The sequence below is a fragment of the Lycium ferocissimum genome, chromosome 11, assembly GCF_029784015.1.
Source record: "Lycium ferocissimum isolate CSIRO_LF1 chromosome 11, AGI_CSIRO_Lferr_CH_V1, whole genome shotgun sequence".
NCBI lineage: Eukaryota > Viridiplantae > Streptophyta > Magnoliopsida > Solanales > Solanaceae > Lycium > Lycium ferocissimum.
In genome coordinates this window covers 44,909,575-44,932,691 of record NC_081352.1, presented here as the reverse complement: position 1 = coordinate 44,932,691, position 23,117 = coordinate 44,909,575, and the positions used below count along the sequence as shown (strand labels likewise).

The 23,117-nt window shown below is 34.8% G+C and overlaps 4 protein-coding genes across 4 annotated transcripts; 2 read left to right on the top strand and 2 right to left on the bottom strand.

Moving 5' to 3' along the window:
• Positions 1 to 238: 238 nt before the first annotated feature.
• LOC132036628 (uncharacterized) lies at positions 239 to 2,885 on the top strand. The gene is made up of 3 exons (XM_059427006.1): positions 239 to 1,260; positions 1,772 to 2,302; positions 2,394 to 2,885. The coding sequence occupies exons 1-3, from the start codon at positions 469 to 471 to the stop codon at positions 2,505 to 2,507; spliced, it is 1,437 nt and encodes a 478-aa protein (XP_059282989.1). The 5' UTR covers positions 239 to 468; the 3' UTR covers positions 2,508 to 2,885.
• A 3,630-nt stretch (positions 2,886 to 6,515) lies between these two features.
• Positions 6,516 to 7,893, top strand: LOC132036797 (uclacyanin 1-like). Its single transcript, XM_059427185.1, has 2 exons — positions 6,516 to 6,785; positions 7,080 to 7,893. Exons 1-2 carry the CDS (start codon positions 6,620 to 6,622, stop codon positions 7,784 to 7,786), a joined length of 873 nt encoding a protein of 290 aa, XP_059283168.1. The 5' UTR covers positions 6,516 to 6,619; the 3' UTR covers positions 7,787 to 7,893.
• A 531-nt stretch (positions 7,894 to 8,424) lies between these two features.
• On the bottom strand, positions 8,425 to 13,425 carry LOC132036072 (transcription factor ILR3-like). Its single transcript, XM_059426299.1, has 5 exons — positions 13,226 to 13,425; positions 11,971 to 12,033; positions 9,358 to 9,435; positions 9,111 to 9,273; positions 8,425 to 8,941 (listed from the first exon to the last, which is right to left on the bottom strand). The coding sequence occupies exons 1-5, from the start codon at positions 13,384 to 13,386 to the stop codon at positions 8,672 to 8,674; spliced, it is 735 nt and encodes a 244-aa protein (XP_059282282.1). The 5' UTR covers positions 13,387 to 13,425; the 3' UTR covers positions 8,425 to 8,671.
• Positions 13,426 to 18,175: 4,750 nt separating this feature from the next.
• LOC132038393 (pollen-specific leucine-rich repeat extensin-like protein 3) lies at positions 18,176 to 18,595 on the bottom strand. Its single transcript, XM_059429067.1, has one exon. It carries the CDS (start codon positions 18,593 to 18,595, stop codon positions 18,176 to 18,178), a length of 420 nt encoding a protein of 139 aa, XP_059285050.1.
• Between the last annotated feature and the right edge of the window lie 4,522 nt (positions 18,596 to 23,117).

The window sequence follows — 23,117 nt, the reverse complement described above, 5'->3', positions numbered from 1 at the left end:
TCTTTTCGTGTTTTTATTTTTCGGTCATGATCTTTTTGCGTTTTGCTCTAATTTCACCATCCTAAGTTAACGCCTGTCATGCAGCTCTTCTGAAGTTTCATTTTCCTATGCATTGACTTTGTTAATTTCTTTACTTTGAAAGTGAGAAAACTCTTTCTGTTTTCTCCATTTCACGTCAACATTATTGACTCAGTTCCACCACATGAAGACCTTTGAATGGAGTCCCCCCTAAGATTAATAAAGAAAGATGGCGTTACATATTCAAAAAGTAACCTACTTTTCCAAAAGTCTACCTTTCATTTTCATAAGTTTTCTTAATCCCAATGTGAAGATGTAACCGATTTTCTAAGGCAAATTTAATTAAAAAGTTGTCAAATTTCTCTAAAAGGGGTTGTTGTAGCTAGCTCTACCAATAACACTGAATTCCTGTAAACCCCTTATTCCATTTTCGTTCATACATTCTCAAATATGCATTTTTTTCAGGTTCCCAGCAAGACACAATATTCCTCGAATATTAGTATAAAAAATCTAATTATAGTACTAACTTGTTTTGGTTGCATGATTTATCTTGTTTGTTCCATTTATCTTGCTCCCAATAACACAAACCATTTCCATACCTCAGTTTCATTACAGGATGATAATTTAACATCCCAAACCAATCTTGATCATATTGTTTTTGGGATTGCATCAAATGAGCTATCTTGGTCCAAAAGAAAAGAATATGTTAAGCTCTGGTGGAAGCCTAATATGATGAGGGGTTGTGTGTTTCTTGAAAAGATGCCACCTTCTTCATCCAATGGCACAAAGGATGAGTCTTTGCCTCCAATTTGCATATCTGGGGATACTTCTAATTTCAGATATACTTATAAAGGTGGGACCCCTTCAGCTATTCGTGTGGCACGTGTCGTCTCGGAGACTGTGGCACTAAATCATTCTAATGTCAGGTGGTTTGTGTTTGGTGATGATGACACAATTTTCTTCCCTGAAAATTTGGTGAAGACGCTTTCTAAATATGATCATGGCCTTTGGTACTACATTGGGACAAATTCAGAAAGCTTTACGCAGAACAAGTTTTTCTCCTATGAAATGGCTTTTGGTGGAGCTGGTTTTGCTATAAGTTATCCTTTGGCTAATGTTTTGGCTAGATTCTTTGATTCATGCATAGAAAGATACCCTCATTTATATGGAAGTGATGGTAGAGTTCATGCCTGTTTAGCAGAGCTTGGTGTTGGCTTAACACGCGAGCCCGGGTTTCATCAGGTACCTTTTTCACTTGGCTGAATATATCGGCAACCCTTAAACTTGTAAATAAATTTCATTTAGACACTCGAACTACGGTCTGTTTTAATTTAGCACCTGAATGCATGATAAAGTGTTCCTTTTAGACACTTTCGAGTTTCAGCTCATATTTGAAAAAAATTCTACACGTTTTCGCAAGTGCCGATTACGGCTTAATGAGGTATAATTAAAGGAGGTGACGTATTTTAAGTGATTAACTTATCTTCGTAATCGCTTAAAAACACGCGCAAAAGATTTTTTCAAAATTTGAGTTGGAAGCGTGTAATAGGAACTTTATCATATGTTCAGGTGCTCAACCAGAACATGTCGTAGTTCAAGTGTCTAAATAAAATTTATTGGCAAATTTAAGGGGCTGTCGATGTATTTTAAGTTTTCATTTACCTTTTGAATTTCTTGTAAACTTCCTTTGGGCTATTGTGAATTTTTCATTTCTGACTCTCTTGTTCTGTTTCTGGCAAAATTGAAATACTAGATGGATTTTCATGGAAATGTGTTTGGACTATTGGCTGCACATCCTAATAGACCTTTGGTATCTATGCATCATATGGAGGCAATTGATCCTATATTCCCAAATATGACAACAGTGAAGGCTCTGGAACACTTGTACAATGCTGCAAACTTCGATCCGCATCGTATTTTGCAGCAAACAGTATGCTACGATCGTTGGTTTTCTTGGACAGTGTCAGTGTCTTGGGGATATGCTGTTCAAGTGTTCGACAAGCACGTGCCTTTACCAAATGTTGAGCGTGTTGAAGAGAGCTACGCTCCCTGGAAAAGGAGTCATACAGGTGCATTATACGACTTTGATTCGAGGAAATATGAATCTGATCCATGCCGAAGGCAGCTTGTTTATTTCCTGGACAGAATTTCTTCTGAAACCAATAGAACTAAGGCTATTTACAAGAGAAAGACATCTGAGGAATGCAAATTCGACATGTCTTCGCCTAGAAGACTAGAAGAAATCAGAGTGTTATCAAGCAAGTTAGTCCTTGACAAGCAACAGGTATCTTGAGATTCTTAATCTCTAAATTCTGTTAATTATAAAGTTGTCTAGTATCTAATTTTTGAATCTTTTGGTCTAATGTCATATCCAGTTGCTAGCTCCAAGAAGGCATTGCTGTGATGTGTTAACTTCTACATGGGGCAATGTCATGGAAATAGCGATAAGAGAATGCAAGGAAGATGAACTAATTTACTTGCAGCATTAGTACAATATATTATTAGAGACATTCCACAAGCATAGCTACCACCATTTGATGGTCTTGCCTGATCCGATCGCGCAATCTCCATTTTGATGATTCATTGCTCCTGGAAGAAAAAAGAATTTGTGCATAAGGAAGTCTAACACCAAGCCTAGGAAAATGCCAACAGTATTTTCATGGCAGAGTCATTTGTTTCGTGAGAACTAAGTTCAATGAGCAAAGAGGATTCAGAGCCAGACATATGGGGGAAGCTTTTTGGTTTGAAAAATCAGTTCTGTACGTTTGTACTTGGATTAGATGTATACCGCCGGAAACTAGACACATTAACAAATTAGCAACATACAGAAAAAACTTTGAGACTTGTGAGTCAACCCGAAAAAATAAGTCACAATTTTGTCTGAAACTTGTTCAAGATTTTCTTTCTTGATGTCTTAAGGAATTTTGACCTTTTCTCTTGCATGCCATTACGCCCATTTTGCCGTAAATGAAGCAACAATCTGAGACTTATTATGGACTTTCTTGAGCTATGACCCTTTGCTATTTTTATTTTTTTTGGTACATCGGTAAAAACTAAACAAAGTACTAAAAAAATTTCATAAGCTATATTGCTTAGACCTGCGAGGAGTAGAAACTCCATTGCCTTGATCGCATCTTCACCTCATGTCAATATGATTAAAAAAAAACCATTTTAATAAATTGGTCAAAGTTTACATAGTCTGAATCTCGAAAGTGAAAAGGATCACATAAATTGGGACAGAGGGAGTAACATTTTAGGTCTGAAAACAATATTTACCAGGTTCACTTTTTTAATGAATGAGATTTCCCCTCTCGACCTGTAAGGTTAGGGAAACCGCTACATGTCCCTCTACCTAGTCCGGATGAGCATGGACTAATTTTAAAAGCTCTTGCCAGTAAGAAACCTATAGATACTAGTGTCGACTTGATGAGAATTGGAAGAGATGATGCTTGTAAAAGTGTAAGTGGAGTTGACCTATCAGCACTGATGAATGAAGCTGCAATTGCTGCACTTGTAGATAAATTGATAGCAGCAGATACAAGTCCTCGTGACCCATCGTGGACTATGAAGGAGTCGCATTTCAAACAGGCTATGGAGAAAATTACTCCATCTGTATCCGACAACGACAAGCAAGTAGAATACTACCAGCAGTTAATCAAAACCTTCAGAGCATCGTGAAGCTAAAGCACGACAGCCTTGCTAGTTGCTGCTGAGTTACAAATATATACAGGATATCTCCATTTAGTCTTTGACAAGGTGCAGCTGCAAATTTCTACTTAGCAGTTCGCAAATAACATAAACATTTGAACATGTAAAGTTTATATTACACCCTATGGTAGGTTGCATTAACGTTATAGAAATGTTACTATTAGTTAGTATTTGTAAGCACACATTTCGATCGCGATTCTTAATCAAGAAAAGTAGCACATAGTTGCAGCAGATTCAGTTTTTTCTTTTTGGTTCTCACCAGGTGTCTGGTACCCAGATTGGAGCCCGACTATATCCGTATTCGCGCCGCGTAGGGCCCATTCAGGGGAAGCGCTCCCTACCAAGGATTTTTTCATACCCAGGGCTCGAACCCGAGACTTCTGATTGAGGGAGGAGCAGCCCCATCCGCTGCACCACATCCTTTGGAGGTAGTAGATTCGGTTAATTTGCTGGCAATGGTGATTGAGATCCTTGACGAAAGTTGATGATATTTTCTTCTAGACTATCTATGGAACTTTTTCTAAAGAAGATGTTTAGTTATATCAGGAGGAGGAAAGAGAGAGCATGATATTAGAAACCCCTGGAAAATGTCTGCTCGTAACCCAACAGATAAATACATTACATAACTCCGGGGATCAATTACTTACCCGTTCAGTAACTTTGGCACCGGATGTTCCCAAAATGGTGCCTATCGGGTAAATTCATAATACGCGAACTTGCTTCTATACATCTGTTTCTAGCTGCTTTGGAAACAGAAAAAAAAAAATCATGCTGTATACCTCTTTGATTGTATAACTGCCAAGGTAGATCCCTACAAAGAATATAAAGATAGATGGTGGGTATTGTTACGGCTTAAGAAGCTAACCATCCTTCATCAAACTTAGCTCTACATAACTTCGGAGTGCGAATTGGTACTTCCAAATATATATTTGGGAAAAGTTTCCAAGGAAAAGTAGAAAAACATCCATCCAAATGAGATTGACACTAGCTAGGGGGAAGAACGCAGATAGGTGATTTCAGGACACCATTTAAGGCATAGCCAAAATTTCTAAACTATTGCAAACGTAGTCACTTTAACAATTTCATATGTGCAAGTCTGAAGTTTAGCTTGCCAAAATCTAACTTCAGATAATTTGAAAGGAAACAAACTTCCAAAGTTTTTATAACAAACTTCCAAAGTTTTTATCTGTAAGTTGAGTAGGTTATTGACAAGGAAAAATTGAGAGACTGATACAATGCATGAAATTCAGGCATCTCATGGAGTGGATCTTCATCTAAAAAAGCATATTCGGATTGTGTCACATCAATTTTGACAAATATGAAGTTGCATACTTGCTAGCCTGTAAAAGTTTTTTCTATCAAGTCCTAAGCTTACTATTACAGAAGAAGATGGATTGCATGTCTTATCATTTTTCAAAAAGGATTGTTTGGTATGTTTCTTTTGTACAAAATTGGCGACCAACATGCTTTCTGATATCAAATATGAAAGTTAATAGATGTCTAAACAAGCATAACAACAACGAAGATCCTTAACTAGTACAGATGCAAAAAAATTAACAAAAATTATTTTGCCTTAAATGACGTTGTGCAAAGTAGGCTTACACTACAAAATTAACCGAGATTTATTTGCTTTCTAATTGTTCTCCTCATAAAAAACTACAACTTGTTCTTTCTCTAAGTATAATTCTTTTAAGATTTGATTAGCTAGTTGACCATTGTGAATTGACTTGGCCTGATCAACATCCAGCTATCACGTTTGAGAGAGAGAGAAAGGGGAATTGTATATGAATTTAAAATTTTGAGTATCTCCATTAACTAGTGTGATTTATAAATAGCACAAGTATGGAGGTGGAACCGTGGAACGTGCATCCGGTTATATGACAGGCTCCAAAATTATTCTCTTGTTGATGTTTTTAATCATTTCCTTATGAAATGAGATTGTCATAGTGGTGGCTTATAAGTTGTATGATTATCGCCTCCTCCAGAATTAGGAATAAGTCTTCTCTTTAGGCATGGTCTCCATGTCTCGTTGTTTCTATGTCAACAGACAAATATCAACCATAGAAAACGACCATATAAACTCAATAGTTAAAACAATTGGAATAATTTCCTTAATTTTCATTAATTTTTCTTAATTTTTCACGCAGGGTGGGACAAAAGTCAAATAAAAGCATATTAAAAAAATAAAATAAATTTTGTAACAGCAGTGGAAGGATTGTTCTAAATTTTTATTGAGAGTTGCTTCTTTGAGCTTTTAGGGAAAAATAACAGATAAAACGAAAGGAAACTTTGTGCACTTTTTCAGAGAATGCAACAAACTTAAAGCACACTACATTTATACGGGGTTATCCTGAAAAAATATGCAGATATAATTCGAAGAAGAGTTTAAGTTACATACGGATAGCATCAGAATTTTTATACCATCAATGTGATTTAACATGTTATCTATTACTGGTAACCTATCATGCTTATTTAAAATGAATTTACTTGCAATTACCTTTTAGTGCATAGAACTTAAACCCTTCGATGGAAACCGGAAATAAATTTCTGATTCTTTTGCTGAATGAATTGTTGTAATGCTCCACCATTTAGCATGTTCTTGTGTTAATATTTGACTACCTCGGAGTAGCATTCAAGCAAAACCCAAAAATAAAAAGAAAAATTAAAACTGAAAGAGGCCTTTTTTAAAGGAACAAGCTGTCAGTGCCTCTTGACATTAAAATAATACCTTCTCCTTATTCAACGTTGTTTTGTCTTTGGTCTATAGTAGAGTTGCATTAAATAGCTAGATCTTGCAAGAGCCAAGATACAACTCTAAGATAGTAATACAAAATTAGCTTATTTGGCAGCAGTTAATACAGCCAAATTAGCTAATTCCCTGCTGGTTGAAAAAATGGCAATGCTAAGAATATTGATGAGCTTGGCTGCCATAGCCATGCTGCTTGGTTTAGCCATGGCTACAGATTACACAGTGGGAGGTCCTAATGGTGGATGGGACCCAACTAGTGACCTTCAAGCATGGGCTGCATCAAAAACCTTCTTCGTCGGAGATAATCTAAGTAAGCCAACTAGAAAACTATCCTTTTAGCACTTGTAAAATGGATTATAATGACCCTCTCTTTCATAAGAACAATGTTTCTCATACTGTTGAGTTGGCACAAAAGAATGAGAAGCCTTTGTCGAGTCTTAAAGTCTGACTCTTAAACTCAAAACTGGCATTTTGATCTAAGACAGATGTTTCTGCTGATCTTGACTTGGCAAATTGATGGCTTCTATCTTCCCCTATGGAGTCTGATATTTTTTTTTCGTTTGATGTTTGAACTAATGCCTTTTTTGGTGTGTTTTCTTGACAGTTTTTACATATGCTCCAAGCCATTCTGTTCTTGAAGTCACAAAGGCTGCTTTCGACTCCTGCGAGATAACATCTCCTATTGCAATTTATACTGGAGGCATGACAACCATCACTCTAGCATCTGTAGGCAAGAGATACTTCATATGTGGAACTGGTGGACATTGTACCGTAGGAGGAATGAAACTCGAAATTAACACGCTTCCCAAGACTTTTCCACCCCCACCAGCCAAACCGGCTACTCCACCAAAAACAACCCCCAAAGCTCCACCACCATCAACTCCCTCAAGTCCACCACCAACTCCCAAAACTCCACCACCATCGAGCCCCACAACTTCACCGCCATCAAAGCCCACAATTCCACCAGCATCAGCACCTTCCACCACCCCAGTTGCTTCCCCTCCCACTTCATCACTATCTCCCAAGTCTTCACCAGCACCCTCACCAAAACACGCACATAAAATTTCCCCTGCACTGTCACCTTCCAAGTCCTCCCTTGCTCAAAGCCCTGCAATGCCTCCTACTGGCGTTCCAACATCCCCGACTGATGAGGCCCCGGGATTGCCACCTTCTGTTGAGTCTGTGGGATTACCCCCTTCTGATGCTCCTGCACCTACGCCATCCGCCCCGTCATCAGCTGATAAAATCAGTGTCATTGCTGGTTCTACTGTGGGATTTGGCTTTGTTGTTATGCAGATGTTCCTCCTTTAAGCCTTCAAACAATATTTTGAGGATGTTGTCATTTTTCGTTTTGTGTTGATTCAATTCTATTTGTAACTGATTTTCCTCAGTCCTGATTGTTTGTTCAACATTCATCTTATGAATGTGCATTTATTGACGATATATAATGGACTTCAACATTGAGATTTTCTACCTAAAGCATTGCCATAGAATTCTTTCAGCTATGGATACTTTCTTGATTAAGTAGAATCAGCCAGAGGCAATAAATGTGGAGTCAATCTATGCTGATGTCTAACAAAAGGTTTAAAGAAATAAACTGTCAAATTTCCTTAATATATTGTCTATAAGTGCAAATAGTCTGAAAATCTGTGCTTCACCAAGTTTAGAAGTCATAGATGTGAATTATCGGAACCACTTAGATCAAACATAGGTTGGCCTCTTTCCTAATAAGCAGAATAGAGCAAACAAAGTATAATCTAGTACAAGCACCAGGGTATCAAGAAAATACAAAATAGTAAATCCTACAGCAAGGAAATGAATTCTGGTAGTGAGTGCGGAAAGTAACCAAAATGGCCTCTCAAGCAAAACAAGCAAAGTCTTCAGAGTCAATCCAGAAGAGAATATATTACAGAGTGCAGAGGCATGCTTAGCTAAAACAGCTTATAATGTGCATAAAACCATGTTTATTTATTTCAGAAGGAATCCCATCTAGGGAATTATAATACATAACTGTTTTTCGGGTGAGTATATACCCGCCATATACACGATTTAGCAAACCGCCAGGACTGACCCATACATTAAAGTTAGACACATAAATACAACCAGCAAATTGTCTCAGTTGTCTGTCACCTTTAACACGCACAGGAGCAACAAAAAGAATAAAGCTCCAGTAGCAAGTCACCTGGTAAATCCAGCTTAAGCAACTGGAGGACGGAGCACATGATCTTGAGATGTGTCAACAACAGCAGGTTGCATGAATTGCCACATCGCAACACTGGGATAACCAATGAAAGGCATCAATTTGTTGCCTGCAGCGACTTGTCCTTGTGCAGTAAATGCAGCTCCCATGGCAGAAGGATGGGAGAGAAAACCTGGTTTTGAAGCTAAGCTTTTAACCTGCTGCTCCAAATTCTCCTTCTCTTCCTTTAGCCTTAGCTTTTCATCACGGAGCTCATTCTTCTCTGCCTGAATAGACATAAGTTTTTCTTTTATAAGGGCCTGAACAGAGAGCTAAAGACAAGAATCCCGTTCACCGGCCTCATTTTTATTACTAGAATCAAGACAACTGAAAACTAGCATGGATGAAAGTAGAGAGTACAACTGACATTCAGTACCACTAGAATTAAAACAAAACCTTAAGTTCTTTTATCTTCTCTTGCAGCTCTTCATTTGACTCTTTTAGCTTCTGAGTTTCAGTTCGCAGATCAATCAGAATCCTTTGAGCATCACTCAGAATTGCAACTTTCTCAGTCTTTGGTGGCCTTCCAGGATCAAGGACAGAGCTCAATTCAAGGAACCTAGATGATGTCAAAATTGAATGTGAGAAACCATAAAGCAAGCGAAAATATCACGAGAAAGAGGTCCAGAGGGAGAGATCATGCCTCTCATTCAGTCTGTCCCTCCGCAATTTCTCTCGGCATGCCTTAGATCTCGGAGAGCTGCAACATTCACTTTTTAACCTGTACATATAGTTAAGTAGATATGCAAGCAAGGAAATGAAGGATACCAGTTTAATGGCATTTTCTTTGCATAGAAAATGCTATCTGAAACAACCGGTTTCAACACATAGAAACTTTCCTTTTCTATTTCATTTTCTTGTTTCTTGGGGATGTCGGAGAGGGCTATTAGCAACTCACTTTAATGGTCAACCTTTTGAAGGGTACTTTCCTTGGAACTAGTGACACTGGACAAGGATATAAACAAGGACGGCTATCAAGAGCACAGCCATGACCAATCGGAACCGTATGAGAAATTTATGTGCTACACAACTTTGAATTTAAGATAATTATGTTCAGGTCAACATTACGATTTCATTAATTTCTCATTTTGATGGTCTATATAGGTATCGAAGGACAAGAATCACATGTGCAGTCATTCTAAAGTTGCTAAAAGCTAGCCACCCACGGCCTATAATTCATTTACTACCCTAAATAAAGGAAGGAATTTTATTCTGGAAACTTAATAAGCTGCGTCCATCTTAAAAAGCGCCAACAAAACAAGATGGCTGAAAAAAGGTATGATGTCAGTATCCCAAAAGATAGGATGCAATGTATTGAAGCTAAATTTCATAACTGACTATTGGAAAGGAGATGCATATTGATTGATGATATCTATAAAGCTCTGTCAAACGTTCACGTTTATCTATGAGCAATCACATTAATTGGACAATGAAGCATGAAACAGAGATTTCTACATAGACAGTTCAAACTTGAAATGATAGTCCTTATGGAAATTATCAATTATAATAGTAAAACCTTCTACAGCCTTGAAACACAAAAACACCAATGCACACCAGATTGGTACTCTAAATGGATTCTCCACAAAATAGGAAAAAGCTTGCTGAAACTGAATGTAAAATTTTTCTTGATATCTCGCACAGTATGTGATATTACGCCCGAGTTCAGTAGAGAGATTAGCAAGAGGAAAGGTTGAGAACCAGGACGAAAGATACTGCATAGAAACCCTATTGTTCTAACAGTCAATACTGATATCACCAATAAAATTTCCTACTCTCAGCAACAAGAAGACAATAGTTTTCGTGCAAAAAGAAAAAAAGGAAGAAGAATAAAGAATCTAGACAGCTGTGTTTGTCTGATATATCAATTATCATTATGCTGATAAAGTTTTACTGGACTACAACCAAGAACCTCCCAAGGAAAATAGGTTTCTCAAGTAATCAACAAACTTCTCTCAGTGAAATACAACCATAAACTTTAAGTAGTGATTGGGAGGAAGAGCCTTTAAATCTATCTGTGTGAGCTTGCTCATACTGCAGGTCCCAAACGTATATAAAGGAGGAGGGTTGCAGTAGGCTGGCAGCTAGAATAAAACTAGCCAATTCATGAATCCTCACAATACATATATCATTAGAACATGCTTTCCTAGGCATGTGTTGTTACATCCACACCCGGATGTGATGTAAAATAGGCTAGGGTAACCTTCACATCATCGCTAGAATGTGAGGGTGTATGAGATAGGTTCTCACATCATGGATGGATATGAGTAAAGAAGTTATCATGCCACATAAGCACCCGGATGAAGTGCAAAATAGGAAAAGGTCCCCACATCATGAACGAGTGTGGATGAAGAAGTTAGTCTCTCCATGTGCCCGGATGCTGTGCAAAATAGGAAAGGATTCCCACATGAACGGATGAGGATAAAGAAGCTAGTACAAGAGAGTCAAATTCGGGTAGGTAACTAGAATAAAAGCTCTTTGACGGAGAAATTGATGGAATTAAAAATGAGGAAATTTGATATTGCATATCCACAGGAAACTAAATGGACAGGCCAAAGCAAAAGATTAAAGAGATAAGCAACAGGGGTAAGAAATTATAGTTTTGTGGGAATGATAAAAATAGGAATGAGTTGGAATTGCAGAACCAGGAGCTAAGGACAAGGTTGTAGAGGTAAAGCGAGTTGAGGATAGGATTATCTCATTAAGTCTTGAATGCAAAAATGAAACAATCAATATCATTAGTGCCTATACTCCCTCAATAGGATTAGATGTGGAAACAAAAACTAAAATTCGAAGATATGAACACCTTGGTTCAAGATATTCCAGGCGACCAACAGATTTTTATTAGGGGAGATCTAAATGGTCATGCAGGTAAGGATAGCAACAGTTTTGACCAAATATATGGGGGATATGGTTATGGTAGTAGGAATAATGAAGGAAAGGCCATTCTAGAGTTCGCCTTAGCTTATGATATGGTTGTAGATAACACATATTTAAAAAGAGAGAATCTAAAATGACTACATTTAAGAGTGGAGCAACCATAGTCAAATAGACTTTCTCCTTACTAGCACATAGGATTTAAACAGATCCAGACTGCATAAGAAACTGCAAAATGCATGTAATTGGCACATGCCCTGTCATTTGGAACATAGGATATAAACAGATCTAGATCTCTAAAAGAAGAAGAATGTAATAAACAAGAGTTCACCCAACCTCACAAACCGTGCTAAAAAAGAAGAGAATTGGATAATTCACTTACCGCTTTCGTGAGCTTGCCTCCTTACTGACTTCTGAATCCTCAAATGTGTAATCTGTTTCTGCACTGAACGAGATAGGTGAACATCAGAATATGGAGATGGTAAAAACAAAGAACAGCTTCAATAGAATGCTGATCTCCCACCACTCCGTGACATCCTTTCGAGACATTAAACATGTATGTGCCCATAAGATTAGACATACATCTTTCTGTTACTTACAATATCCATGGTGGATTAGCTGATGGTATAAAATCCTAATCAATATATTATCAAACTTTAAGTCATCCTAATCAATATATTATCAAAATTTAAGTCTTTCTATAACTTAAAGCAATGTAATCTATAGAAAAAATCTATAACTCAACACAAAGTGATAGGCAAGTTCCTCATGTTCGAAAGTAACAACTTTTCAAGCTAAAGCTAGCCGAAGTGACAATTCGTTGTTGAACCCATGTGTGGAGCTAGCTTATGAGCTACGGTTTCACGTGAACCAAGTAGCTCTTGCCCACACCTTGTATATAAATTAGATATCCACTAAATATCTACTAATTATTTGATTGCGTACTCAGTTATTATTGTATATTAACTTGAGATTGCCCTAGGACCCATAAACTTCAAATCTTGTATTCACTTTGAAGCTAGTTGCTACCCCATAATTAGAGTATTTTGACACTAGGTGTCAACTGACCACAACCTTCCTCCTTTATCTCAATTACAACAAGATATAATTTGCAAAGCACACATGTTTGGAGTAATAAATTAGCATAGAGAGGTATACGCAAGTATCATCTAATCTCATTTTCTTTACTCCAAGTTCCTCTTCCTTGAGCTAGTAATGCAGTAATATATGCAGCAATATTTCTAATTTAGAGCAAAATCATAAAATCCTTTTTATAGGCTCTTTAAATTCGAAAAGGAAATGATCATGAGAGTAATTCTACGGCAACTGACAATAGAATACAGACTTATAATCTTTCAACTAAGTGCTTAACAACAACAACAACATACCCAGTATAATCCCACTAAGTGGGGTCTGGGAGGGTAGAGTGTACGCAAACCCTACTCCTACCTAATAAAGGTAGAGAGGATGTTTCTGATATACCCTCGGCTCAAGGAAAGATGAAAAGGCAGCAGTAATAAAAGGCAGTAACAGCAGCAAGAAGATAAACGAAATGAAAGAAACAAGTAGGTAGCCCATTCAACTAAGTGCTTGAAAAAAGAAAAAAAAAGAAGGGAAATGTTGAAGAGCAGACCCACATGAGATTAGAAGAAGCATAAATTGTTTGAGCAGGCCAACTGAAGTCAATACTCGCTGGAGTCTGGAAATCAGCAACAGTAACAGAGGCAGCAGAAGTAATATCCGTCATCAACTCATAATCAAATAACCAATTGGGATTGCCACTCGAATCACTCTCCATTTCCTAATTCTGTTCTTCACTTCCTTGCTCTGCACACTACACTATAAACAACAAGTATAAAGAATCCAGTAGAGAATTAATAGTAGTAGCAGTTGAAACAGCAACATCATATATAAAAAGAAATGGCTTTTTCGTGGATATGGACGGGAGAGAATAACAAAATGCATATCGTCATCAATGGATTTTTCTAACTCATAAAAAGTAAACGCTATTTTGGATGGACAGCGAAAAGAGGCATGCATGGTGCTGCTTTTACTTAACAAGTAGCTATCATTCATGTGTCACATTCATCAATCATCCTTTTCATTGGATTATCCTACTATTTTTTGCTGCAACTAGAGTGGAACTGCTACTGTAAGCTTATGTTTGGAGTTTCTCAAACGTCTTAATAATAAACCTAAACTGCAACTACCTACCTTACATTTAATATTTAGGTACATATAGTATGTGAATTATTAATCTGCTCATAAAAGATAGGTGCTCTGACTTATAAAACGTTGGGCGAATAAAGTTAAGAGGAGATGATCTTATATGGCACAATAATCCGAATAAAAGAAAATATATTACAGATAAAGTTGAGTGATTTTTTATTTTTAAATTAGTATAATAACCTCAAAATTAAAACTAAGCAAGCATCTGTTAAACTAACCCAAGCTTTTCATACTCTTTCTTCATTTTTACTTGATTACTATGCAAAAAAATATATTACACTTTTAATTGTCTAGTTTGAAAACTCAAAAAATAATTTATTATTTTACACTTTTTTTAGTACTACTTATTTTCAGTTCATTTCCCAATGAGTGAGATGACTTATATTATCAGGGTGATATAATAAATTATCATTTTATTTATTGTTTCCTGACAGGTGTGTCAATCAAACATGGACAAGTAAGTAAATATGGACGGATGGAGTATCATAGAAATTAACTTAACAATTTCTTGTAACAAGAAAATTATTTTATTTTGCTCAAAATCAATAAAGATAAAATTATGTCTACTTTTTTCCAAAAAAATAAAATTATGTCTACTGTCAATATGACTCATTTATTTCTTCCTGAGTTTTTGTTACATTTCAGTAAAAAAGTTTAAGAATCTTAGTTATAAAAAAATTTAATGATACTTGGGTGAAATTGCAGTCTTTCCTTTATCGATCATGAGCTATAAATTAAGAGAACGTTTCCATTGGGTCACTAAATTTTTTGGAAGGACAATTGACCCATATTTCGACCTTTTCAGGGTTTTGATTTGGTTCGATTTTCATCGAAATCAAAAATAAATTAATTATTTTTTATTTTTCAATTTGAGTTGGTTTGATTTTATAAGTTTATTTTAGTTCTTTTTTCTTGACACATGAAATATCAACTCATGATAATTATATGCTTTCATTAATCTAAATTCTGCTCATATATATGTTCAATCTTTGTCAAAGTTTAATTTTTAATAAGAATAAACAAATGATTCCATACTTTTTCAATATAAGTGTAAAATTCATTATGAAACCTATACAAAGATATGTTTAATTATTTTTAAGAAATGTCAATAAAAATATGTCAAAGTCGGAAAAGATACATGAATTTAATAAATATATTAGCTTCTGAAAATGAAAGAACAATGAGATTGCAGTATTTAAACAACACTTGCTAATTAAGTAATTGACCATACTTCATATAGTCATATTAAAATATTATGTATAAAGCAAGGATCACGAATATGTCTAAACTAATTTTTAAGAAAACCCATAAGAAGTTATAAATTATTTATAAAAATATTTAGGGATACAGAGACTCTCTTCTGGTTTAGCTTCATAACACTATCTTTCTTTGTAACACTATCTTTCTTTGCTCCTCCCTTAACCAAAAGTCTCGAGTTCGAGCCCTGGATATGAAAAAATCCTTGGTAGGAAGCGTTTCCCCCCGAAATGGGACCCTACGCAAAATAATGGGACATATACGGTCCAATATGTGAGGACACCTGGATGGGAAACTAAAAAACACTTTCTTCCTTTGTAGTTTGCAATATAACGTTTTTGTAGCTCTTTTTTAACATATTTATCATTAATAAAATAATTATAGTCTTGCTTCTCTTTGATTTCCTTTAATTGGGTTCATTATTTTCAAGGAATTGAACAAATAATTTCCGATACAGAGAGAAAAAGAAAGAAAATGAGAGACGTAAGACAATCAGAAAAGACCAACGGCGTGAATGATAAAGTATTAGGAAATTGCCATGGCAAAAAAAAAAAAAAAAAAAAAAAGAGAGAGAGAGAGAAGAAGAAGAAAGAAGACCAAGTTGATACTTGCTAAGAATAATTCACTGTTTCAGCAAACATCAACACTAGTTAATGTAATTAAAGAAAACACTCATAAAATTAATTAATAAAAAGAGTGTAATGTTATAAGGTTAAATGGTCATGCTCATAATTATTTTCATTAATGATAAATAGGTTTAAACAATTGTTATAAAAAACTAACATAACCAAGGAAAATGTAATATCGTAAACTATAAGGAAAATTAGTTTTACGAAACCAAATTGAAAAGGAATCTCTGAAATTGCCCCCAGCAAATATTTGTATATCTCGGCTTGGTTTGATTTTTTTCAGTACAAAACCAAAACTAATACAAACCAAATACATGTTGATTTAGTCAATTCACTTTAATTTTTGGTTTGGTTTGAATTTTTAGTTTTTCGTGAACACTTTTATGAGCACCATGCTCATTCTTCTTCACCTCATATTTTTTTGGAAGGAATAACCCATCATTTGGGACCAAAATTCTATCTCTTATAAACATATAATTCTTCAATCCTCCTTAGTTCTTAAGATAGTAGTAAAATTTGATTTATCTTTAAGTTTCAACAATGTGTAAAATAGAACTTAAGTTCTATTTGTAGCTATTATATGCCCGCACATAGAGGGAGTTTAATGCACCGGGCTATTTTTTTTTTTTTTTGAGCTATTATATAGAAGGATGAATATATTGATAGCCTCTTAAAATTGTTAGTAAATTTTATTTAAATACTCGAATTACGACTTGTTCTGATTGAGCATCGAACACAAGATAAAGGGTTCCTATTTGAAAGTTCGGATTCATATTTTGGAAAAGTTTTTATGCATGTTCACAATCACAAGAGTCCATTACATAAATAAATACGTTAATGGCATAAACATATGTCTTCTCCCTAATTATGCATATCAACATCATTTTGAACATGCATGAGGTTTTACAGTTTTATTGAGCCTAATGCCTATAATTAAAGAATTTGACATATTCTTAGTGGTTAACTACCTAATGGGCGCTTAGAATTCACACAAAAGTTTTAACCTGCAATAATTCGAATGTCTAAATGTTGAATCACGTCTGTGGGGTGGGGGGTGGAGTGGGGGGTGGGGAAGGGGAGTTTGGACACACATGACTGGTTTGGTCCTGGTCCTATAAGCATACCTAGGAAAATACTTCCTCTGTGGGTCATGTGTGGCACGTAAACCTTCTTTATCCGCAATTTTGTGGAAGGTTATAGGGTCTCATTTTGCATAATCTTGCACTAATAATTATGAGACGTTGAAAGTAAATAATTTTTATTATTACGTGCACAAATTTTACAAAGTAAAAATAGCAGGGGATAGTGATGAAACAAAATCTTCGAAATGCAAGAGCCTTGTGACAAGGAAAAAATTGATCCACCAAATAGAAGACAGTTTCATTGGATTCTCAACTTTGCTTTCAACTGTTTGTACTTGAATCCAATTAAAGGACCATCAACCAACGCATCCCATTTTGATTTTCCCCCTTGTTTTATTTCTTTCTGAATCATTTTTCTTTTTCGGTCCAACATTTCTGTGGGAAATACATCCTCATCTTCCACCCTTTTATTATTATTTTTAATTTCTTGGAGTACAATTATCCATGAAGGCATGAACCATCTCATACATTACAATCCCTTTGCTCCTCTAATTAATTTGACGATTAATCAGATTGACTTCTTCTTTTTCTTCTTCTTCTTTTAAATTATATATATATTATACTATTATTATTAGTCCAAAAAAAGATACATCCACACAAAATTACTAGAGTATAGAAATATAGTTCCCACGGAATTTCCACTATCATTTTGTCAAGTCAAACCAATGAAGAAGAACCAAAGCTAACCCCAATTTCAATTTATAAAAACACAATAAAAATTGTCATGGCCTGGTCAGCCTGTGGGACTGAATCCCCCCAAATTCTCTCTTTTATAAGAAAAATGATAATCATAGTAAGAAAAATGTTCAATGTTCTTCAAGTCCCTCTATTCCTTTTCTTTTTTCTTTCCCAATGCAGGTATAGTGAGAGTTGAATCATGGCTCAGTAGAAAAATCAAGAATCAGACATGTTATAGATAGGGAGAGCCCAATCCAAAAGACTTGTCTGATCGATGGCAGAGCCATTTAGCCTATAAAATTCATTAGCATTTCTTTCTTGACAATTGCCACATCATAATCGCAATTTGATCCGATACTAATGTTATAGACTAAATTGGAGTGTCCAATCCAAAAGACTACAGGTTGAACAATTCATTTAAATCTATTAATATTTCTTTTTTTAACCGACGAGTGACAACTGACACATAACAATTAGATCCACGAGACTAAAATTGCAGTGGAATTACATCAAAACTTTAACTGAAGAAAAAAATCTGCTCCCAAAATCAAGTAGCAGCTAGCGATATGCCAATTTTTCTATACAAACACTAAAATGTCAATTGAAATTCACCTAAGGGCAAAAAGATCATAAGATCAGAAAAAAAAAAAACCTAAGAATGAACTGGACCTGGCGTCACTGTCACGGGACTTGGAGGACTCAATGCAGGCGGCGGAGCTAATGTAACCGCTGGTGGCGGCAGTGGCGGCGGCGGCAATGAGACCAAAGGCGGCGACAGTGGCGGTGGCGGTGGCGCTAAATCAGGCGTTTCAGGGCTAGGATTATCTGTAGGTGTGGGTGGTGGTGGGGGTGGGGGTAAATTAGGAATTGGTAATGGTGAGACTGGGTTATTACTGAAATTGGCAACTATGGGGCTTTCATACTGATTTTGGTTACAAGAATCATCGGAGCATTTGTTACTATTCTTCTGATTGCGATGTCTAAGTAATCCAAATCCCAAGATCAGACCAGTAACAATTAGAACTGTGACTATGAAGATGAAGATCTTCGTTGCTTTCCCCACATAGCACATCTTTTTTCTTTTTTTGCCTTTCACTTTCTGGGTTGGTTCAGAATTTTGGCTAAGAAAATGATGAGTAGTAACTGAGTGGTACTCTTATTTGTGTATATATGAGCTAGCTAGGCTGTTAGTAGTAGTTTTCTTTTGTTTCTGTTTTTTTGTATCTGTTGGCAGGTGAAAACAGAGAGGCTGTTCCTTTGGCTTTTTTCACTTTTTGTATGTTGTTATACTAATCTTCTTTTTCTTTTCTTGTCATGGTTTTTTGGGAGTTGGGACTGATGTGGAATACATGTTTGTATGAGCACTTGGGATGCAGCAAATGGGCAAGGATGGAGGAGAAGATGGGAATTTTGAGCTGGATAACCTTGATATCGATTCATTCGAATCTAGTATTTTTATCGCAAACTATAAATTTGTAAGTGCAAAGGGTAATTTTGAACTCAGATATGATAGGATTGTGTGCGCTCAGGCCCTTCAAATCTCATATTTTTGGCTGAGTTTACCGGATGTCTGTCCCCCATGTTAGCCAAAGCACATGTCGCTTCTCGTGATTATACTAGATGCATTTCAGTTGATTCATCCACCCATAAAAACATCATCAAAATTTCGATAAATACAATATTTGGACTTATCTTTGTTCGGACCCTTTTAAGAGGGTCATTGATAAGTGTCAAATCCTCTGAAAATGGTGCATTTTAAGAAGGTCGTACTTGGGTGCAACATAATATTTGAAGAGTTCGAGCAACATAGATTTGTAATCCATAATTTTAAAATTACACTAAATCTAATGATGAAAACTATAAAGATTAAAATTTTGATTCTGCTTTCACTCGTTGCGTTGATTATAAGATTAAAAGGTGGTCGTATGTCATGTGATACCAGTTAGGGGAGAAATCATATTTAATGTTGATTCTGCTAAAGTTTTGTTTTCGCTGTGACCTTTCGCTTAATTATTTGTTAGCCCAATGAAGTGGAAGTTAGTTGGTATGAGAATAATCGGATACCGATGGGAAAAAGGTAGGGTTGGTCTTTGTTTGGTCAATTCGAAAACATTAATTTGTCTTCATTAACAGGCTTAAGGACAAAATTATCTTGAATTATGATTATGATCAGACTGACTTTTCTTACATACATTCACGCAATACCACATTATTATCGATTGATCTTGTAATCTTTTATAAATTCATTTTTAGTTTTATATTTTTTATATAAGAAATTCTTACTTTTACAGGTAAAAAATTTGAAATTAACACAAAAGAGATCTGAAATGATAACTATTAAATTGTAAGTGGTCATAAATGAACATTTCATCCTATTCATATACTAGTGTCACTTGTCCCGGGCTTACCGACAATAAAAATTCAATTTGTAGATATTTTTAAAAATTTTCTGCTCTTAGTTCTTTATTCTTGTAACATCAGTTTGATATTTTCGAGAGACTTCTAAAATATTAAAGTATAAAAACGTATGTTAAAGGCAAAAAATTCTACAAAAATTCTTAGTTTATATATTAAATTTTCTTAGGAAAAAAATCAATAATTGAAAGCTCTTCTAATTTTTTATACTTTTGAGATTAAGTCCCCGATAATTCAAATTGAGCTTTTCATATGTTAAATTAATTTCATTTGAGTTTTTTGAATTGAACTCATATTGGCTAACTTATTTTTTACCAAAAAACATTTTGCAAAATCTTTGGATGACTAATATGTTATATAATTTAGGACAAAATAGTTAAGTTTAATATGAAAAAAATTATTACTCCTAAATTATATAAAATATATTGTCCTGTTTTTTACAAAATATTTTAATAGCAAAAAAGTAAAAATATACTTTTTGCAATTGTCTAGTATTATTACTATATCGAGATCAAATATATTTCTTTAAATACAATATTTTCAAACATTTTTAGAATATATATATATATATATATATATATATATATATATATATATATATATATATATATATATATATATAATATCTCATAGTTCCTCTTTTAATATAGTAATTTATTAGATAATTATGTTAAAAGTGCGCGCATGTAAAATTTGATTAATTAACTACTATACTTCGGAATTCATTTTTCAGCTGAGACGGGAGGGCCACTATTTACATTTTTGATAAATTTTAAAAGTATTTAACAATGATACACTTTAACAAGTTTAATAATATTTTTACATAAAAAAAACTCAAATATGTATAAGTATGCTTTGTGAGGCCCTCTATAACATTTTCCATGACATCATCTTTTTAGTGGCACAAAAAAAGCCCTAAATTTTCTAAAAATTTATCAAAATGTGCGACAATTTATAAAGTCATAAAAATTTCAAGTAAGGATAAAAAAAGGATAATAAATTCACGTGAGGAGTACAAAAAAAGGGATTCTCCCTTATATATAGTACTCCCTCCAGATCAAAAAAAGAGTCTACTTAGCCATTTGCACACCCCTTAAGAAAATACTAACTTCTAGACAAAAATAATTAAGTTGACTAAACTGCCCCTAATTAAATAAGGATTGGGATTTGATCATATAACATTTAATAGGGGAAAATCTGGAAAAACAATGTTAATTCTTTCTTGATTTGATAAGTGTACACTTTTTTTGACTCAAGAAAAAAAAGCTAAGTGGACACTTTTTTTTTTTATTCGGAGGGAGTAGTATCTAGTTGTTTGTTGCATATCTTGTTAAGGAGAAAGGGGGAGGATCTCTAATTTGATTTGGAATAGAGATAAAAATGGTTTAATTCACTATTACTATATATTTCTTAATTTGGATTGAAGATAGTGACCTGTATATTTCTTTTTACAAGTGACAATTACAATTTCACCTTTTGTAGAGATGGTTTCACCACCTGTAATTAGCTAGGGAGCACATATCCCTTTAGTTCTTGTATTATTTACAATTTAAATGACCTTAATTAGATTAAGATGGAACTTCACATCAACCTAATAGAAAATGTATCCCATATCTTCCTCATGCTCTCACAGCTTTTCAACGAAATTTACAAATTGGCTAAAGATGCTTTTCACACTTTTCAACCCTCAACTATTAAAAAAACTCACCCATTGTGGACAGCCTTAAAACTCAGCCTCTTCCATAGGCTCTACTCCTATTTAAGTCTAGCAATGCCCATACCCCAAAAGTAGACCGTTATTTCCCATATTTTAGTTCTTACAAAAAGAGACCAACTAATATGAGTAACTTGGACCTATACTAGTACTAGTACTAGAAATAAATGAGTTCGAAAAAGAATAATTATGAAATTTTATTTATAGCTAACTAGTGAACAATTTTTGATATCTCAACTTTTAACATTTGTTTGATAATTTATAGAGGAATATTAAAAACCAATATATGACTGGGATTCAATCTCTTAAATGGCGTTTCTCATTAATTATAACATTTTGTACCCTCAGTTGTTCATTGGGTTTTCATTTTATTTGTTAATTTTTTATTGTAGTGGAGCCAAGATTTTAACCAAAGTGGTTCAAATTTATAAAGAAATAGACAAACGAAGAAGCCAAGGGGGTTCAATATCTACTATATAAACATAAAAATACTAATTTTTACCTTATATATAATGTAATTTTTCGCTGAAGGGGGGTTCGGATGAATCCCCATGGCCCTTACTAGCTACGCCAATTCACAGTGGATTTATGATATTAACCATTACCATTGAAATGCAATTTGTACCTAACCCAATGTTAATATTATGGAGCGACAAATGATTTCTTCCCTTACTCACTTTTTTCTTGTTTACTTATGATCAAGTTCCCATTCTTTTTTATTTTATTTCTCATATTCGCTTTACAATTCTGGTTAATTCACATTTGTAGCACAATACTCGTTAAAGAAAAAAAAATTCATTCGCATAACTTAAACCCAAAACATTTAAATAAAACAGAAATATCCATCACCATAATTTTTTGGCATGGTTATGCAATTTTCCTCGATGAATCAGGGGAAAAAAATGTTGAGCTGTTGAGGTGGGATATTTGGGGAAGCGAGCCTGGCAGTATTGTCTGCCATGTCACCCTTAAATGAAGTTGGCAATGTCAGTGCTTTTCGGTTCTTTTCTTCATTCACCTCTTGACATATTAACGTCCTTGATATTGACTAAATTAACAACTATGGCCCCCAATCTTCTCTATTTCTCTTTTTCCCCCTTCTTCTCTTTTGACTTTTAGTTTTCACCTTGTGATTTTCCGTTTTCGAGCTGATTCGAGTCACGGGACTCCTGCTGCAGTTTGCCACATCACAGTTGCAACGTGGCACCAGCTCACCTGTTTCTCGATTAGTACTACTTTAGTACTTTTTCTGTTTGTTTATCGTCAAATAAAGAGTAAATAGCAACAATGTTATCTAGGTATTAATTTGTAATGTCATAAGTTGGTATTAGAGACGCCATGTATAATCTCGCTCCGATTTGCTTTTTTGGACAAAAATCTCATTCAATCAAAAGTAACCATGTACACCACATGTTCATTGGACTCTAGAAATAAAATCTCTAAAAAATAATCAAAATTAAAACTT

Excerpts from the sequence above, each read along its gene's own strand:
- LOC132038393 (XM_059429067.1), bottom strand. The coding sequence starts at position 18,595 with ATGTGCTATGTGGGGAAAGCAACGAAGATCTTCATCTTCATAGTCACA.
- LOC132036072 (XM_059426299.1), bottom strand. The coding sequence starts at position 13,386 with ATGGAGAGTGATTCGAGTGGCAATCCCAATTGGTTATTTGATTATGAG. Across the intron at positions 12,034-13,225 it reads TATGCTTCTTCTAATCTCAT|TGCAGAAACAGATTACACAT; the intron begins GTGGGTCTGCTC and ends TATCTCGTTCAG. Across the intron at positions 8,942-9,110 it reads AGAAGATAAAAGAACTTAAG|GCAGAGAAGAATGAGCTCCG; the intron begins GTTTTGTTTTAA and ends ATGTCTATTCAG.
- LOC132036628 (XM_059427006.1), top strand. The coding sequence starts at position 469 with ATGCATTTTTTTCAGGTTCCCAGCAAGACACAATATTCCTCGAATATT. Across the intron at positions 1,261-1,771 it reads GCGAGCCCGGGTTTCATCAG|ATGGATTTTCATGGAAATGT; the intron begins GTACCTTTTTCA and ends TTGAAATACTAG. Across the intron at positions 2,303-2,393 it reads TAGTCCTTGACAAGCAACAG|TTGCTAGCTCCAAGAAGGCA; the intron begins GTATCTTGAGAT and ends TGTCATATCCAG.
- LOC132036797 (XM_059427185.1), top strand. The coding sequence starts at position 6,620 with ATGGCAATGCTAAGAATATTGATGAGCTTGGCTGCCATAGCCATGCTG. Across the intron at positions 6,786-7,079 it reads CTTCGTCGGAGATAATCTAA|TTTTTACATATGCTCCAAGC; the intron begins GTAAGCCAACTA and ends TTTTCTTGACAG.